At 39.3% G+C, this 20013-nt stretch overlaps 1 protein-coding gene across 1 annotated transcript in view; it reads left to right on the top strand.

Moving 5' to 3' along the window:
- LOC126184313 (nose resistant to fluoxetine protein 6-like) overlaps positions 1-18449 on the top strand; it is a 331804-nt gene extending 313355 nt beyond the window's left edge. The window contains exons 11-15 of the mRNA XM_049926689.1: positions 14073-14168; positions 14255-14384; positions 15508-15682; positions 16084-16226; positions 16298-18449. Of these exons, the coding sequence (XP_049782646.1) occupies positions 14073-14168; positions 14255-14384; positions 15508-15682; positions 16084-16226; positions 16298-16465 (712 nt within the window). The 3' untranslated portion in view covers positions 16466-18449. The remainder of the gene's footprint in view (positions 1-14072; positions 14169-14254; positions 14385-15507; positions 15683-16083; positions 16227-16297) is intronic.
- Positions 18450-20013: the final 1564 nt, after the last annotated feature.

The raw sequence follows: 20013 nt of genomic DNA, 5'->3' as shown, positions 1-20013 counted from the left end.
CTGAACTCAAAAACCTTTCAGATAGCCCCACAGCCAGAAGTCACACGGATTAAGATCAGGTGATCGGAACAGACAGGCTGTAGGGAAATGGCAGCTGATAATTCTAGCATTTCCGAAATGGTGCTTCAGCAGCTGCTTTACTTGATTTATAATGTGCAGAAGTGTACCATCTTGCATAAAAATCCCATCCACACATCCACGTTGTTGGAGAGGTGGAATGACGTGGTTGCGCAAAAGATACTTATAGCGCTTACCAGTGACAGTACAGGAACAGGACCGAAAGCACCTGTCTCTTCGAAAAAATTTGGCCCTATGATAAATGATGCCATAAGCCCGCACCACACAATGACCTTTTCAGGATGAAGTAGTAGTGGTTGATTAGTGTGTGGATTTTCCGTTGCTCATATTCGACAATTCTGTTTATTGACATATCCTGTCAGATTGAAGTAGTGTTCATCTGTCCACAAAATCTTCCACAGCCAACCAGTGTCCTCTTCCATACGAGCAAGAAATTCTAAAGCAAAGGTCTGTCTTGCTGGCATTTCAACAGGAAGCAAGTCGTGCACATGGGTGATTTTGAATGAGTAACAAAGAAGGATGTTTCATAGGATTTTACACTCTGTGCTCATGGGTATGTTCAGTGTTCGGGCAATTCTCCATGCACTACACGGTTGCACACCACCATTCGTCTCCTCCTGCAGTGCTGTGGCCACTGCTTCCACTGACGTCGAATCAATTTGTTTTCTCCCTCTACCAGGTTGCGCACCAAAAGAACCTGTCTTTTCTAATTTTGGAATCTGTTCTCCAGACCCACAGCAGTCATCAGACCAACGCCTTTTTTCAAACCCTTCAGTGTCCTGAACTGCAGAGTGACATGTGCACAGTCATCATTCTTGTAATACAGCTTTATAAACAGAGTGTGATCCTGCATTGAGACAGTCATGGCGAACATTGTAGATGTGAAAGGAGGAAAAGCCTGTACCTGGCATGATTATACCAACTTCAAGGGGTCATGCACATGATACGTGTTTTCATTTACGTATTCTGACACATACAGCGCCATCTATTGATCAATTTTCACACTACTTTTTTTCTTTTGCCATACGTTTTCCCCCTTTTCCGATAATATTCCATTGCAATTTGATGTCATTCTGACTAGTGGTGTTATTTCTACAGCATTTTGAAAGTTTAACTTTAATTATAATCACCCTGTATATTGACAGGTGTTGTCGACTTAGTGGTGCTGTTATGACCAAGCAGAAAACATCAGGTCATAAAGTTTGTGACATGTTTGTGGGAAGACTGTTCAATGCAAAGAAAAACAACCAACCCACTGATGTGTGCATGTATTAAGGTACCACATATAAAAGTATCTGCATGTATACTCATTAACACCCTGTATAAAAATACACTACTCTTGCATAGTTCCTTTAATTAACAGTTCCTTCCTTGGGAAGGTGCAAGGGATTATTCGGGTAAGGCTAGAAAAGAAGGCAGGTCACCAAGACCCCAGGATGTGAGGGACACATCTATTTTGGCAATGAGGGGGAGACGAAGACCATTTCTATCCAAGATTGTGATTATTTATGAAACATGGGTCCATCACTTGTGTCCTGGAGCATAAGAAAGAAGTATGCAGTGACTGCATCTTCTCCATACCTCAATAGAGCTCACTTCACTAAACTATAAAATGTGATATATTTTATTTGCTGGACATGACCCTTGGCTTCTGGAGTAAGTGCATGTTTTCTTTGATGACTATACATTTTGCTTCTGGATTGGCTGGAAACTGGTAGCAGCCATTAACACCTCCTACCATAAAATATTACAAAAATACTAAAGTCATCAAATGCTGTTCATGTGGTATGTTGTCTACCTAAGTGGTTTTGTTGCACAACTTTTCCAAGCCTTCCTGTTTGGCGGGCCCCAATCATCCTGACTGAGACACTGGCAGTTATTGCCACTGAGAACTGACCTCATGGGCTATCATGCCACATCAGAGCGTACGATGATTTTACAGAATAGTCCAGAACACTCATGTTTAGCAGATAGTACACCTGATAAAAAAAATTAGTTACCTGCAGGAGATATCATGCGAATACTGTGTAACATCACCTCTAGCCTTAATAATGGGCTCAGTACGGCAATGAAGAGGTCTGCAAGTTTCTACAGGCATGTTGTATACAGCTGCAGCCACTCTCCGATGCTTAGATGTTGTAAGAGCTACCAAGCTCTAGGGTGTTACTTGCTATGTTTCAGTAGTTCCAGACATTTTCTATAGCATTAAGATTTGGTGAATAATGGGCCAGTTGAGGTGGGATAGGATGCCAGCGTGTCCACCAAACCAGCCCTCTGAATTCAGCTGTTATGATCTTGGAAGACAGGAGTGTTCACAACATACTTATCATGAATGTGCAGAATAAAGGGCATCCCTTGGCAACTGAGAGTGTTGAAATAAGCATCCTATTTTCATGTTCACAATAACCTGTATGTGGCAATCATTTTTGATAACATTATTGGAAGCACAGCAATCTATATCAAAATTTACAAGAAATAACAGGAAATAATCAGTCTTGCACGCAAACTTGTGTACGTGTGAGCCCAAGTCATGACACGAAAATTACTCCCAAAACATCACAGAACCACCTAAGAGCTGAACTACATCCTCCAAGCTAAATGCCTCACTGGACCATTGGTGCGCTCAGAACCTTGCATAACTTAAAAAGAGGCTGAATTACAAATAGTCAGATCATACTACACAACTCCATTCAGAAACCACCCAATTTCAGTGTTATTTGGCCCACTGAAGACTTGCAGCTGCACGTTCTGCTGTGAGTAATGACCTCTCATGAGGTACCTCACTCCAAATGTCCATTGCATGCAGTTCAGTTCCCTTTGGAATCTCTCTTAAACCTGTTGAGATGGACTTGCAGTCATAGTCAGCAGCAATTCCTCTGGGATTGAAACGACTATCACGAGGAAGAGGTATAACACACTGATCTCCTGTTCATGTCGGTTAGAATCTTTCTACAACCACTGTTCTTATTCCATGTATGACATATATGTTATGTAAGCATAGGCTATTTACATGGATGCTTTCAGTTTCATCCCCTAAGACTGATTGTCTTCATTACGTAATCCATTTTTCCCTATTATTGCTATGATTTAGCAAAATACCATCGACCAGAATTGGACTGATAGACCTGCCCTTCTCTGGTACAAGTAGGCCTGCCCTGCTAGAATGTCTTTCATTCGTGGTGCTGCTGATGTGAAAAAATAGGACTTCTTTGTCAGACAAAGCACAGTCATTGTACTTCCACCAAGACAACACTTTCTTGAAACAATCATTCAGGGCCATGCATGTTCAAATACCTGTCAAGTTCATCTTTAAGTTTAGAAGTTCATGAATGCCAGCTCCAAAACTTGTACACGGGAGAGAGGGCATGAGATGTTCTTTGTCTCCTGCCACAGCTACGCTATCTAGGTTCTGATAAACAGTTTGATACGTGTGTTTTTTTTATTATTATTTTTTTTATTCTCTCTCTGGATGAGGAGTTTGTTGAAATAGGGATTAAAAATGTAGCTGTGTAGTGAAAATCTTGTATTTCATTAACAACTTTTTAATCTAAGTGAAGAAAATAGGTTTTCTGCATTGCCTTTCAGCAATTTCAGTATCGCATTGTCATCTTTACTTGGCATCAATCTACATTCATATTCAGAAAAAAGCAGAAAACCTAGAATGACTAGAGATAGGACTTTCATATTCACAGGACATGTACATTAGTATGTTCTGCAAAAATGAATAGCATTTCAGTCACCTCGGTTCAGCATGTGTCCTGTTGCCTGGTAGGCACAGGGTCCACCATGGGCCCAGATAACTTGTTCCATACATGATAGCATGACATGCATAAGATGCAAATGGCATCCATTGGTATAACCATCCATGCTGTCTGTATTAACCTAGTTGCAAAGTTCATCTTTGGTGGTTGGCATTGGGCCACAGTGCTCCACCCGTTGTTTCACCATATCCCACAATTTTTGATTGGCGACGAGTCTGGTGACTGGGGGCTGGGGCAAAAGACAGACGTCCTGTGAGACCAAGAAGGCACGTGTTCGTGCAGCATGTGGTCATGAATTATCTTGCTGAAAATTGTCATCAGGGGTGTTGTGCAGAAGGGTACAGCTATGGGTCGCAGTATATCATTTATGCTGGTCACAGTGCACTGGACACACACTAACTGTGATTTGTGGTCGTACCCAATAGCATCCCACACCATAAGGCCTCGAGTTGGCATTGTGTGTCTTGTGTGAGTGCACTCACCCTGATGCCCCTCCCCTCGTCTGCGGTAAACCAAAATGTAGCCATCATTTTCAAAGAAACAGAACCTGGATTTGTCTAAAGACACTATCTGATGTCATTCCTGTCCCCAGTGGTGTCCTTCAACACACCATTGTGGTCTATCATGTTTCTGCACATTTGTCAAAGGTAGGCGGAGAAGTGGGTGACATGCACATAATACATGCCATAGTAAACAGTGACAGACTGTCACCCCTGATAGTGTACAATGTGTTACACTGTTCCGCTGTTGCGCCAGAGCCAAGGAGGCCACAGATCTGTCCTGCAATGCCATTTGGATGAGGTGTTGGTGCTGTTGACCCATCTCGCCATGTTCCACGGCCTTCCATGAACCATTCTGCACACACCTGTTGCACTGCTGAAACACTTTGTCCCACATGAGCAGCAGTTTCCCGGATGGATGCATCACGTTCTCTCATGCCAATAACGCGCCCTCTTTCAAACTCACTGATTTGATGGTACGGTTCGCACTTATTTGCAAGGCTTCGGGCACATCGGCTCAAGTCACAATGATCCATTACTTTCGGTTTATAGTGACCATGATAGCCGCAGGCACATTTTACTGGTAGGTGGTGGTGTGCTACAATATCGATGTTGATCTTGAATCCGCGGACCGACATGGTTCAAATACTAATTAGTTCTGCAGAAGATACTAATGTACATGTCCTATGAATATGAACACCTGCCTCTAATTGTTCAAGATGTTCTGTTTCGTCTAAGCAAGAGTGTAATAAACTAAATGCCCATGGCTGTACAAAAGGCAGGGTCAGTTTTGTTTCATTCTTCTGCTAAACATTTCAGGAATGTAATTGTGCTTTTCACTACATCAGGCTGATACTTTGCACACTGTATGGAGTTATTAACATCAGGTAGCTCTTTTCTAAGGAACCCTGCACGTAAAGTATGCCTTAATGCTGTGTTTATGCAAGTGCTTTGCATATGGAATATGATTGTGATGTTGAGGTGCTTTATTTACATTCAGCTCTGGATCCATTAAAAATACAACTGAACTTAATTTCAAATCAGTTATATCTACCTCAGACATCTTGTCATTGAACTATGTAAGAATGTGTCCACTCCTTTTTGTAATATCTAGAAACTTAGCTGTGGGAAGTGCAGTTCCCACCTGTCCTTAAGAATCAAACACCACTGCATGTGACAGTAAGATAGTATATCTTCCGATAATTTTCCATTCAAAAATCACTCACATCACAACACACTCATTCCGATCAATGGCATCTTTGAGTTTAAACATGATCATATGTTTCTCTTCAACGGTTAGATCTTGAATATGTCATGACATGGTTCTTGGATAAGATAAAATCTCTTGTGCACTCACCGAGCTGTATTTGACACCATTGTTGATTAGTTCTTGAGAAACACTAGTAAACCCTTAGCTGCTGACACTGTTGAAAGATTGCGGATAAAATGCTTATAATAGCATGCACTTGTCCACAACTGTCTCTTTGTTGTTCTTAACAACTGTTGTAGATGTAAAATGTTTGTTATTTTTTCACCTCTCATCGACATAGAATGTAAACACTTTGTATCTCAGAAACAGAACGAAACTATTTTTATTGCATTGTTAGGTGCAAACCTTGAATTTCAACTGCTAGTAAGACATCAAGAGGTAATGGTTTATGCGCTGTGCTCTGGTGAAGGAAAAAAGAAACCACATACATTGTTAGGCAACCATATTAAGTGAGACAACCATGCGTGACTTTTCTAGGATTCGAGATTTTCATTACAAGCTGATGTTATGTCGTATCATGCTCATCCGTGTCTTTGGCACTAAATGTGTAACCCACAGTATCACCAGTAGCCCACCAGTCATCATATAAAATTAAACACAGCATGAATAAACATTTGTTCTGTCAAATACAGCTCCTGTCACTTCCCTTGCCTCTTTGAAATAATGAAGCAAATAGTTCAAAACTAGAGTGCAAGGAGAAAGCAAAGAGGAAGTATGATGATGATTACTCTCATAATAGTCCCAAGTTGAAACATGCTGGACAATTTCGTTGCTGAATGAGGAACATTATACATTTGATGAAATCAAGAAACATTCTTTTCCTAAACCCATTCTAAAAATTTATTTTACATCCCAGTTTCTGTTTTAACTCTCTCTTTTTTCTTTTTTTTTTTTTTAACATGTGGTTCTATACATCAATCTTTGACCATAATTGAGCTAAAGTTCAACTTTCTAGCTTTATGTGGAACCGAGATTGCTAAACTTAAATAAGAAAGTGATCGAAAGAAGCTGTTAAGTTTTTTTATTTTTATTTTTATGCACAACTGTTTATAAATTAAAAGAGGTATGAAAATAAACTGCGACACTTCTGTTTCAAATGACTAAGAGTAAACAAGGAAAGGCTCAGGGAAATGCAGTAAGGTTGGTGTGGGCACCTCGTTCATCTGTCATGAAATTACCACAACACCTTATAAAATTCAGCAAGTATTAACTTGAAATCATTGCAGCTGGAACTGCCTTGGCTTATGCTGGGCAGTCTGGTAGAATGGATGTCACATCTGCTAACTTCCGGCATTATACAGTGTTTTAAGATTGATAAATTAAGATTGAATGTTAGTAAGTCTTGTGAGCACAAGTGGAACTTGTAGACTAGCTTTCTCAATGTCTTATCAATGGCTCTCACCCCACTTCACCTCTCTGCTGCAAGTACACAACACAATGATGATAGGTTTACAGGCGATTCTAAAGGCTAAGATGATCAGCTCTCAAATTGTAGGAAGAATTGTATAATACAACACTAGTATTCAGACTAGCCTTAAGAGTGATGATTCTTGTACTTTTAAGCTTGTTTTAGAGTGAATTACGAAAATAAAAAGAGAAATTTAACATTAAGGCACTAAGATCACCATAAACTAAGCTCATATAACTGCATGCTGAATGTAGTTAACTTATGGTCTGGATGAACAGCATTTCTCGTACTAAAAGTTTTGTGTGGTAGAACTAGCCCAGTATTTACCTCTGTAGATATGCAGAACTGCCTAAAAACCACTTCCAGGTTGGTCGGTACATCAGCCCTTGTCATTAACATACTGGCTGCAACATGCTTATTGATGGATGTTTCACCACCAAGCCGGGGCAGGTACACGGTTTAAGGCTCTGCTGGGCTGGCGGTGGCCACAAGGTAGTCAACATGTTAATCAATGAGGTTGGTCCAGGGCCAGCACACCTCCCTGCTTTCAGGAAGCAGGCACTTTAATGAACTCAGCTAACTGGACAGGTCAGCAAATGGAAGCAAACAGGAGCATGTGTAGAGAAGGCTGACATGAATGGTCACAGGTTTGTTTGACCCTTGGGAGAGTGTCACAGAGATGCTGAAAGAACTGAACTGGCACATTCTTCAGGAAGATGCTAATTAGCACATGCAAGCTTCCTTGAAAGTTTCTAGAGCCAACATTAAGTGATGAATCTAAGACCACAGTATTGGTCGACCACAATATTATTGCAACTGGGAGTGAGGACACTTCAGTCAGCTTACACTAGTTTTCTCATGATGACATGCTGAACCACTTGCTGTTATAAGCACAACTGTCCTGAATGCATTCACCGTGCAAAGTGTATTCCTTAGTCACCACTCCACTTGTTTACTATAACGTCACCATGTGTCTCCAGTAACAACCACTGCAGGCCATGTGCAATAATATTGTGTAGTACCTATCACTCGTAGGGATTACAAAGACAAATAAGACTAACTGCAGTAGGCCCAGAGGCATTTAAGCAGTCATGTCTTCCTAATCACCACATTCCACAGTGATTTGTAAATTATTATAGATGCAGAATGGCTACCTTTCCAAACATCAGCTTGTGTGTTGTATGTTTTTACCAATTGATAAACAATGCAGCAAATAAAGGAGGTTTGATTTTGTATTTGTTTTCAGACATTGATATTCGTTTACTACGTAGTCATTTTTCTGCCTACAGTGATTATCTTACTAAAACCTTTTATCTAATCAACACTATTCATTGAAAGTTAATTCTACACAACCTAACCAGCACATTGTGCAGTCTTTATTAAAAGAATAGTGCATTTGTTTAAAAAAATTTTATAAATCATCATGCACTTCTCTCCCTGTTATTATTCTGCCTTGTTACTTCATGCCTTACATTCCCAATCACAGTTTTCATTTACTGGAATAAAATATGTCTCCCTTTAGGCTCATTTCCCTCTATGCATAAATTTAAATGCTTCCATATTACAAATATTGAACTGAAATGTTTCCCCACTTTCAGAGAATGATTTATTCTAAATGTCTCAGCAATGTTTTTCTATGTGCTGTCATTGCATTTTGCTCTTTTCGTGCTTACATGCATTACGCTGTTAATCCCTTATCTGCCATTTTTCATGCTTTTAAAACATGCTCCAACTGCATTTAAAGCTGCTTGGCTGAGTTAACTGATGAAATGCATAATTTTTAACATAAAATAAGGAAATAAAAAAAGTTTGACACCATTTGTTGCAGACTTTTACTACTGTAAACATAACAAGCTGGTATTGAGGGGGGAAAAAACCTCCTTCCACCAATATTTTTCTATGGTAACTGTCTTTCAAATACCTTTCATAGATCTTTCATTGTAGTATCATAAGTCTGCCCATACTCTCACTTTTCATACATTTGTGTCACCACAAACATGTCTTAAAACACAATATGTTAAAGCTACACTCTGATATGTGTAATATATTTACCAAGACTCATGGCAATCACCAGCTGTGCGACTATTTGGGCCAAAGTCTAAACAAACAAACTAAATCCATCTTGCATTTTGTAGCAATAACTACAGTCTAGCATGCCAGTTAAGATTCAGAAAGACATCTAGTTTATTTTTGTTTACATTTTGCCACAGAGGTTCTCCACTCCCCATAATACACACTTAAAATGTTAAAAACAAAATACATGTTCACAAACAGCATAAATATCTGCAGACAAATTGCATGCAGCCAATAGGTGTAGATATAAAAAAATTAATGATGAGGATGTTAATCAGTGGCCGCAGAGAAGACGGTAGGCAGAAAAACTCTGACACTGCCAATCTTCATCTGATACCAAGGAGAAGATTGGCTGGAATTTCTCAGCAAGTTAGAAGACGAAACAAAGGGCAAGACCAGCATCAAGCACAAACCAAGAGACCATCGGCAGTTAAGGCACACCTACAAGGGTTACCATGGCTATGCAGTGAAGACATGGTCTGCAGAGGACTGCAGCGAGCTTGGTTCGGAGAGGTGGCTGTCCAACTACACAATTGGACAAACAGGAGGAAGCTGCCCCTCTTCATTCTGGCCATAAACGCAGCCATGGAGCAACAGAGAAGGGGAAGAAGCAGAGCAATTCTATGAGCTGTAAGCTCATGAGCTTCAATGTGCAAGTGGAACCATTACCAGCGGGACTTGACACTTAAGCCACAGTGCTTCAAGTGTCAGCAGGAAGGCCATGTGGCAAAGTACTGCTGCAACCAGCCAGTATGCGTTAAATGCGCCGGCAAGCATACCAGCCACACCTGCCCATGGAAAAGAGAAGGCCCCCGGCGTGCACCCACTGCAGCGAGCAACACGTCACCAGCTGGCATGGCCTTAGAGCCTTTGCTGGCCATAGCAACACAAACAAGGCGATGTCCGGAGAGCCGAAGCAACGTAAGAAGTAACGCAGGAGGAGACGAAAAGTCAGCAAGACCGCTGCCTCATCTCTGGCACATAACAACAGCAGCCCCACCTCCAGGCACCCACCCACCCTCCCCGCCCACCAGTGGCATGGGGGGGTGGGGGGGGGGTGCAAATGGACATCGTCACCTCTCTGGAAGAAGTAGTATCCCACTTCCAGATGGTGCTCCACACTGAGATGGAAGCAGTCCTGTCCCCGACTGCAAGTGGATTCGTGAGCATCACAGTTGACCACATAAATGGGCATTGAAGCGGCATCCCAAACGGAAGCCCGCTCACCGCAAGCGCAGACCACGACAAAGAAGAGGAGAATGGTGACCAACCGTGCCATAAAAATGACCGGTGTTGTTGCAAACCAAGAAGACCACGAGTTATAAACTAGGGAGTTTGTCAACTGGCATGACAGCTTAGTCAACAATGAGGTGCTAGACAGAACAGCCCCGAGGGTGGAGGATCGAGACAACACAAATCAGTGCAACTGGCTCGAAGTCTGGCGAAGAAAAGAGGCTGAACAACCCAAATTTCATAGTGAACTCAAAATGAGGAGACAAGAACAAGAAGAACAATGCCACTGCCAGCCCTATCGCTACCACAGAAGATAGGCCTGTCCCAAAGCGCAAGACAGCAGGAACATCGAAGTGCTGAGAAGACAAAACAAAACAACATAGCACCTCCACAGTGAAGCACTATGAGAAGCAAAAGCTGTCAACACCAGCAGCCCTGGCTGGGTTTTGCAGGTTTTCCTTAGGCTATAAGGTGAATACTGGACCTGTGCCCCAAACTTCCTGCAAATAAATTCCCAATTGGAAGAAATAAGTAGCCCCGCTCCCCTCAGAAAAAGAAATAAATAGAGCCAAAACAGAACTACATACACCCCATGGCTGAATAGTGTTCAAACCCTAAGGCCTTCCTTCCTAAGAGGCATTACACCCAAATGTTGCACTGTTAAGTGAGAGAAAACTAATCTGTTTAATAAACGACAATGGAAGACATACTGAACTCGTGCTGTTGACTATTAATAGATAAAAAGGGGTTTCCTAACTGGAGGGGTGTATTCCTGCATGCATTTGCACTTCAGTGAAGAGAGATGTGCACCTTGTCCTTTAACACATTGACTGCTACACACTTACGGATGTTTCACTGCCAGGCCAGGCACACAGTGCAAGGTTCTACTGCAGCTGTGTGTGTGGACACGTGGCTTTAGGTGGGCAGTTCCGCTGTGGCTGGTGTCAGCCACATGGCAGTCAACATGTTAAAATGACATTTAACAAACTGCCGACAATATTTATGGCAAGGAACGTTCTGGCAGAATGTAAATATTTTTGAATAAAGGAGGCAGTCCTCTGAATAGCAGAAGAATCAAGTCCTCAAAAGGCTCACAAAGAAATAAAGAAAACTATGCTAGCTTTTGGACAAAACCTTTAATGAGCTTGAGTACGCACACACAATGGAGACATGGTGGAGTGAATTTGGGAGAAGGTGACAGTACAGAGGAAGGGGAGACATGAGTAGAGGGTGTGGGCTAGCAAAGATTGACACCAAGAGACATTACGAGAACGGGGGATGTGTTTCCAGGATAACTCCCAGCTACGTAGTTCACAAAAATTGGTTCTGGGTGGGGTGGAGGATCCAGAGGGCACAGATTGTGAAGCAATCATTGAATTTTAGTATGTTGTGCTAAGCAATGTGTTCTGCCACTGGGTGGTCAACTCTGTTCAGTCCACAATATTTTTTCATTCACCAAGAAACTGAAAAATGGGATTTCTGCAGTCCACGAACTAAATTGCTTTCAGTTCCTGTGTATCTTATACTTTATAAGGAGACCTCAAGGACAATCTTCACGTCACCCAACACTGAAATACAGGGTGAAAAGTATTTAAACCGACATACTCTGGGAGGTTGTAGGGGGCATCAAAACAAATATTTTTCCCTAATGTCATTTTTTCCTATGAGGATTATTTAAACTGTTGGATGCCATATTACGATATTCAGTTGTCAGAGGGCGTATTACGCTCTTCAGTTGTAGGCAACTGCTGTCCGCCAGTGTAGTAGTGCATTGTCTCTGTTTACTAATGGAGCGATACACCTGGAGTGATTACACTGATATGGTTGGTGCGTACTACATAGCGCACCACAACAGACGATCTGCACAGCGGGTTTATCAACAATATTCTAATCGCCGTATCCCGCATAATACGACCTTTGCTGCTGTGTACCAATGTCTGCGTCAGACCGGGTCCTTCAGCAGATTACCTGGACAGGGACGCCATCGTAAGGTAAGAATGCTGCAATTTGAGGAAGCTGTCTTGCAGCATGTGGAGTGGGATCCTTCAATCAGCACTCGTGCAATTGCACCTAACATGGGGACGAATCAGACAAATGTAAGAACAGTCCTTCGAGAGCAATTGTTACGTCCATTTCTCTTACAACGTGTCCACAACCTAGAACCAGGTGATTATCCACCCAGAGCACAGTTTTCGCAGTGGTACCTGGAACAGTGTGAAATGCATCCTACATTTCCATCTTCTGTGTTGTTTACTGATGAAGCAACATTCGGGCGTGATGGAGTCTTCAGCATGCACAAGGGGCATGTTTGGAGTGAGGATAACCCACATTTTTTGAAAATCTACTGTAATTGAAATTGGGTTGTGTTGATGTGTGGTCTCTTGGTCATAAAAAAATGGAAAAGTGTTTGTTGGTTTAATTAATTTGCTGCCAGAGAAATCTTCCTCTACCGGTTTAAATACTATTTATAGGAAAAAATGACGTTAGGAAAAAATATTTGTTTTGATGTCCCCTACAGCCTCCCAGAGTTTGTTGGTTTAAATACTTTTCACCCTGTATATCATCCTTCAGTGTCAAGCAGACTCCATACAGCTTACACAGAAGTAGCCATCTGTGTTGGCCCCATGTTTTGCCCCTCATTGACAACTTTAAATGATTTCAAGTATTCTAGTTCCATCATATGCTTTCAAGCATTATTGCATTTTCAAAATCTTTCATAACTCTCAGTGAGAAACTATGTATTGTATGTATGTATTGAACTGAGGACCTAGAAATGACGGAGACCCCACTGTCACCCCACACTGAACCCAGGGTTATTGTGCGGTTTTGCCCCCAGTTCTGAAGAGTTTTGAAAATCTACAAAAAGTTTTGTTGAGTATCCTCTAACATTCAGAAAATACAACATGAGAAAAAACTAACCCCACTAAAAACAAGTACATCAGGAAGGAACCATACCATTAACAACCAATCAGTTTCCACTCCACTCATGAAATATCTGCAAATGACATAATATGGTACCAAAAGATCTGATAGTAGTCGAAAGAATGCCTCAGAAACTGTGACAAAATAAAATCATTAAATAAAAAGAGCCCACTGAGAACACTGCAATAATGTCAAAACAAATGATATTTTGCTAACATTTATCTCTGTAACAACTGCTGACAAACTCTCTCAGAGAACCTATGTGCCCTCAACAAAAGATTTTTCAGTGAAATTTTAAATCAACATTGGGAACAGATCCTTACATCCCTCACAGTAAAGGCTGATACTTGCCAGCAGACCACCAGATAATGTATCAAATACTATCCAGTCAAGTTAGCCAAACAAATTTAGAGTGAAATCAAAAAAATTACCCATACTGCAAGGATGTGTGAAATTCAAATTTTCTTTTACTGTATTAACGTACCTAACTTGGGGTGTGTTTGAAGCTTCTGAAGAAATGCGAAGGAGAGTGAGTCTGTGATGAAACCTATGAGTAACTACTCTTGCTATAGTGTCATACATAATAACCCCACAAATTCCCAACAAAACTAGCAAAGAGAATTAAGTCATTCATTATTTGTTCTTAAGTGATGTGTGTGGAAAGGAAACAAATTGCTGAGACATTCCAAATTCATCTTAAATCAACTTGGTTTAAACAATTTTTGTAACAGTGTCATGGAGCTATGATTCAGTTGTTTCCACTTTCTTTTGGAAGAATGTGCTAACAGTTTACAAACATTATCAACAGCTACTTAAATTTTTTCCAGCTACTTCTTGCTGAGTGCTATTATTCTTGGATCACTAATTGTTGCTTCATCAGCAGTAACTTTCTACTCATCATATATCAACAGTTATATTCCTGTGTAAGTATATGCCATCACTGTGCAAAATTTTGTACTAAACTTTTCTCGTGTTTCATTGTCTTTAACCCATCAGATTTTGTGTATAGGTTAGATCAACAATTTGCAATGCTTAGTACCTTGTACGATCCACCTTGGACACGCATTGGACCACATCTAGTTGGAGTAGCTACTGGCTACATTGTTATTTATTTGAAAGGGAAGCTCATACTGAAGAAGGTAAATATAGCAGCTTATTTGATACTAATGTTAAGATACACTTTATATCCTTTTCTACATGAAATTCAACACATGCTTTTCCTTGAAAGCACTGAATAAAAAAAAATGTTTCACCTCTTATCAAGTGGACATTCTTGCTGCTGGCCACCATTCACATAATGCCAGATGTACACACAATTGTTTGCAGCATGTTTTAAAGGCTGTTCCTACAACATAATACAGTTTTATCACTCAAGGGCACATGACCCAACAACACTGGTCTAGCATAATGAATATAAAATAAATCTTCTGCCACCAATGTCAATATTTTGTTAGTCAAAAATGAGGTTCCTGAGATCTGTGTGAGCTGCAGAGTATCAAATGTAAAATATTAAATATTGAGTGGTGACTAACCTAGGGACTATATCAACTAAGATAATAGTCTGAGAATGTAAATAATGTATGAAAATTACAATATAAATAATGATTAGTATCTTTTCAATAACATTTATTAAAAGACCATTTGTTTACTTCTTCACTTGTTGGATATTTAAATGCCAAGACTACTTTCTGAAGGGTTGAGAGTTACATTGTATTTTCTTAATATAATGCCAAAGGTTGTTCAAAGCATTTTAATAACTGAAGTATTTATGATTTCCCTAAATTGCTGAGGGTAAATGCTGGGATGGCTCCTTCAAAAGGGCATGGCTACCTTCCTTCTTCAACCTTCCCTGAACTAGGCTTGTGTCCCTTCTCTAATAACATCATCAGTGGGCCTTTTTAACACTAATCATCATTGTCTCCTCCCCCAGAAGTATTTGCTTCCAAACAAAATTCCAACAATTTTTTTAGGAAAAGTTGAGAAGAGCTAGTATCCTCCAGCAGTGTTGATAAGAAAATTACTTAGATTGGTTTGAGTATTAACAGCTTGCCTATTGAGTGCCTAAACAGCTGAAGTATATTTTACTTTCAATTTACTTTTTCTCCCATAATGTAGCAATTTCTTTTTAAATGGATGTAACTTGTGTTAAGATCATGCAAACTGGACAGCTCACTATAAATCCAATTAAATGAATGAAATTGCAAAATATCTTCAGTCAACTGAAGAACAAAATGTGTGAAATTGTTTTAAATTTTGTTTCAGAGAACACTGCTAATGGCATGGCTTCTAGGATCCACTTTCAATGTGATCACATTATTTGGTCTCTACAATCGTAATATCCCGGTTATTGCAGCAGCACTTTATGTGGCTCTAAGTAGAACTGCATGGGCACTGGGAATCTCATGGATCATAATAGCATGCTGCACAAACAATGCTGGTATATAAAAATCTGAACATCACAAATGTAACATTTGTCAAAGTGGTTTTTTTCTCCCCCCCTGTGAAAACTTAACTTTTACCACACATTCTTTTAAGAAAAGTGATCAGTTTATGTACACACATCAAACAAGCAATAGTTCGAGACAGAATAAGCACACGAGTTTCACATTCCGCCAAGAAAGGTCATTAGAGACCTAAGATTTATATGGTACAAAGCATAAAGAATGGATAACTAACAGCTGTACCCATCTCATCCTTTAAACTTATGCACAAGAAATTATGTTCTTAATTTTATTTGCAGTGCTTCAAGTAACTTCAGCACACTTTAAAAATTGTTAAGTTTGTAAGTTGACACTGCCAAGTATTTTGACGTATCTTATTACCCAATTTTGATTTCAGGCATCATCAACTCTATATTATCGTTTAGAGGATGGATACCACTCAGCCGTTTAACGTACTGTGTTTACCTCCTGAACCCACTGCTTATGAATTCCATGTACCTAGACAGCGAAACTGCCATGCATGTCGAGTTTTTACCGCTGGTAAGTATTGTATATGCTTTTTCCGGCTTAATATGAAGCTAAACTAACTAACTTGATTCCTTTCTTTTCAGGCTGCTTACTTCTTTGGCCATGTAGGTGTGTCTTTCTTTTGTGCATTTGTTTTGTCCCTGACTTTTGAGACTCCAAACGTTCTGTTAATGAGGTGGCTCTTGGGATGCAGAAGTAAGAACCAGGAAGCAAATGCAAGAGCTAAGGACTGTAAAGCTACCTCAGTGTAGTCTCGACTGATTAATGTGTAGTTACTGCTAGTCAAGTTGTGATTTAATTTAGTATTGCTTAGATATTAAAGCTGTTTTAAAATCACTTCCCATTTTTTATAACTAGTGAAATTGTAAACCATGTGCATGTGGGCCCACATTGAGTTTTTCTGATGTATCCAAGACAGCTGAAGAATTTCACAAAATTATAACCCTCCCTTCTAAATGACTCCTTCGTTAGAAATTCAGTCCATTTATTTTTCTTCTTTGTACACTACAGAGTGAATTACATATAAGAAATTAAGTCTCTATAAAAAACAGGTTCCAGTTAACTTTCTACTGTGAAGGAAGCATTTAATTTGACTTTTGAAGCATTATTTAAAAATCTTCCTGCTGCCTCATGCTAAAAAGGAGCATAGTGTAAGTGTATGTGCCAATAAAAAAACAAAAATGATCAATTAGTTTATTACACAATTTAAAAATCACAACATGATTCAAAAAATGTACATACTCATTAAAAATGTCAAGGGCAGACAAATAGGGTGCAGGCACCATTCAGTTTCCAACAAATTAGGTTGAAATAATTTATGACCACAACCTTTACAATATGCATAACATTTAAGCCAGTCAGTAATTTGGGTAGATAATTCTGTGCATCATCAACTGTAAAATGTCAAAAATGCACTGTTTTAACCTTTGTGAGCAGCTCTTTCATACTCTTGACAATTTTTTTGTCGTAACACTTAGCCAATGGATCACAATAACTAATGAAAACTATTGTTTTAAGATGTGCACACAATCCATGTTTAAAGAACTAAGTGAAACCATTAAAAGTTGTCCTAATGAATATTTAGGAAACTATTTTGAGGCAAGCAGCCATCATGTCACTGATTAAACATCAAAATTTGTGACCAAAATTTTGCTTGACTAATATAACAGCTTGCAGCTTTCTTTGAACACACTGAAGCTGTGCAACACTGTCTATAAAAATGCTGGCTTCTATGTTCAGTACAGCACCATAAAATATCTACCAATTGTGAAGAGGTTGTGGCCTCTAGCTTACAGTAAATAAAACTATACAATGATAGGAAAAATTACAAAATTTAATACAAATAACCATCTCCAATATAAGTCTGAAGGTAACCAGATAAATCCTATAGGCTCAACAATGCTCTAAATTTTAATTCACTGTCATCTTGCTTGTACTGAAGTTTCAACCATGAGTTTTTTAAATATACATTTTTGTAAACTAGAATTTACAAAATAAATGTTAAGCTGTGTTTCATTTACAGACAGCTAAGTTCATTTGTACTCACTGGAACCTGAATACTGGCATCAATGTTACAGGACATTCCATATCACAAATCTGCCAAAGTCATGCTTTACTATGAAATTCCATCACTTTTTTTGGTAATTGTAAGATAAATACTGAAATTTACAGACCAAGGGTAAGTTTTCACATGTTTAAAGAGTTATACGCCAAGTGCAACAACTTTGTGTTAAAACAAAGAGCCAAATCCACTAACTTAGAGAGAACCTAACATTTCAGTTTCTTTTAACATGTTCAGATACATTGTGCCAAACTTTTGGAAACTAGGAAGCATGCGAACCAATGGAATGTTTACTACAAAATTATGCTCCATAAATACTGCACTGGATACCTGGTCACATCACAGAATTACAGTAACAAGAAAAATACCTTAAATGTATTTTTAGGATTAAATTTCCAGTCAACTTCCTGGACAAACACCACAAATACTGGAACACAGACAGTTAAACATTCCTTATAAAGGATAACTCTCGCTATAACTTCTGCACAGAAAATATCTGAACATACATTTCAACACACACACACACACACACACACACACACACACACACACACACACACACACACACACACACACACTAATAAGTTGCAATCAACTCTTCAATTACAAATCATTCAAATTGTTAGTAAATTACACCAGAGGAACAACACACCCGAAATAATTTTTATAACAATGTTGTTTTAAGTATCTGCATAAATTCAAAGAATGTACTACTCAATTTACCAGTAATATCACTTTCCTGAAGACAATTTTACATGTTCACTCTTAGGCATTTTAAAACCATTGCAATGGCATGGACCCTTTACATGTTACTCATTAAACTTCATGTCGAAAACTCATACCAGTAACACAAAATGAAACTTCTTAACTTGCTGCTCACACTTATTGCAATGGCCTCGTCCACACAAACAGATGCACATTTTACTATGCTGGTGCCACCTTAAAGCAATCTAGGATGACTATCTCAGTACTGAGAAAGTTAACCAAAATTCATTAACTTTAAGGCTGAGAGGCCATGGTCTATAAAACTATTGACATTTCACCTCCAGCTAACTGTGCCATTTTACCACCAGAGATGTTTCTTAGAGCCGGAGATGAAATATCGGGAATAGCTTCACATATTTACCATAGCCCCTCAGCCCAAGAGTTAACTGAAATAAACCCTGGCTGTGAAAGCCTACATCGTAGGATTAAATTTAATTAAATAATCAACATGAAAGCAAAAAGTTAAGCATACAAAAAACTTATGTCACACCATAATGACACTAATTTCATTTAACTTTTTTACCTCCATTGCAGCAGTAGTACTGCATTGCTACATTACTCTTTAAATATGTTATACTTTTTCAGGCCCTTTCTAAATTTTTCCATTTCAGACTAAGTGGGCCCTACAAGACACTTCAAATAGAACATGCATGAAACCTGGGTTCACTGGGGCAAATGCTGGCCACTCTAGCCACAGAGACTGCATAAGAACCACTAGCCATTAGTTTGAACAGTGGCATGTTCATACCTTCCAGCAGAATTATGAAACCCCTATCATTACTACTCTCCTTTCACTGACTATATTATTCAACAAAGCCAACTAGGTCTCAGCTGTAATGGGACTTTTCACTATGTATTGCCACATTCCAGTTCATAGTAGTGCACATCAGTAGCCTGCAATGCAAGCATGTAAACCAAGTGCAGAAATGCACTGAGAAGGGTGATGGCCAACAATTAATATTAATTTAATGACAAATAGGAAAAGAACAGCAGGTCCCAGTCCAGTACACAGTTTTAATGTGCCAGAAAGTCTCAAAGTGAAACATGATATCTTAGTATTTTTTCATCCTAGTACTGGGATTTAACATTCTGACAATGTCAAAGAAGAGGATCACTAAACAAAGATGAAATAAATTTGCTGTGTACTATTAAAATTAACTATCATTTACCTTAGAGAAACCATAGGAAATAAATTACTGTATGCAGATTTGAACCCAACTCCTCAAACAAGCCCAATGTCTTACCGAAGATACCAAGACACTGTTAGGCAGCCATTTAGTGATACTTTGAATGATGAAATAAGGAACTATTTTAAAACTTACAGCAGATGAAGACAGTCAAATGATTCTGCTACACAGACCTCTGATACTACTAATTGGGCTTGTACATATTCCACACATTTTCTTTAATTGATGCTGAAATAAGTAAGGTTTTTACAATAGGGCCGTTACAGAGAGCATACTACACCGTAAT

This window comes from Schistocerca cancellata, chromosome 4 (assembly GCF_023864275.1).
Source record: "Schistocerca cancellata isolate TAMUIC-IGC-003103 chromosome 4, iqSchCanc2.1, whole genome shotgun sequence".
Classification (NCBI taxonomy): domain Eukaryota; kingdom Metazoa; phylum Arthropoda; class Insecta; order Orthoptera; family Acrididae; genus Schistocerca; species Schistocerca cancellata.
This window is presented reverse-complemented; position numbering and strand designations above follow the sequence as displayed.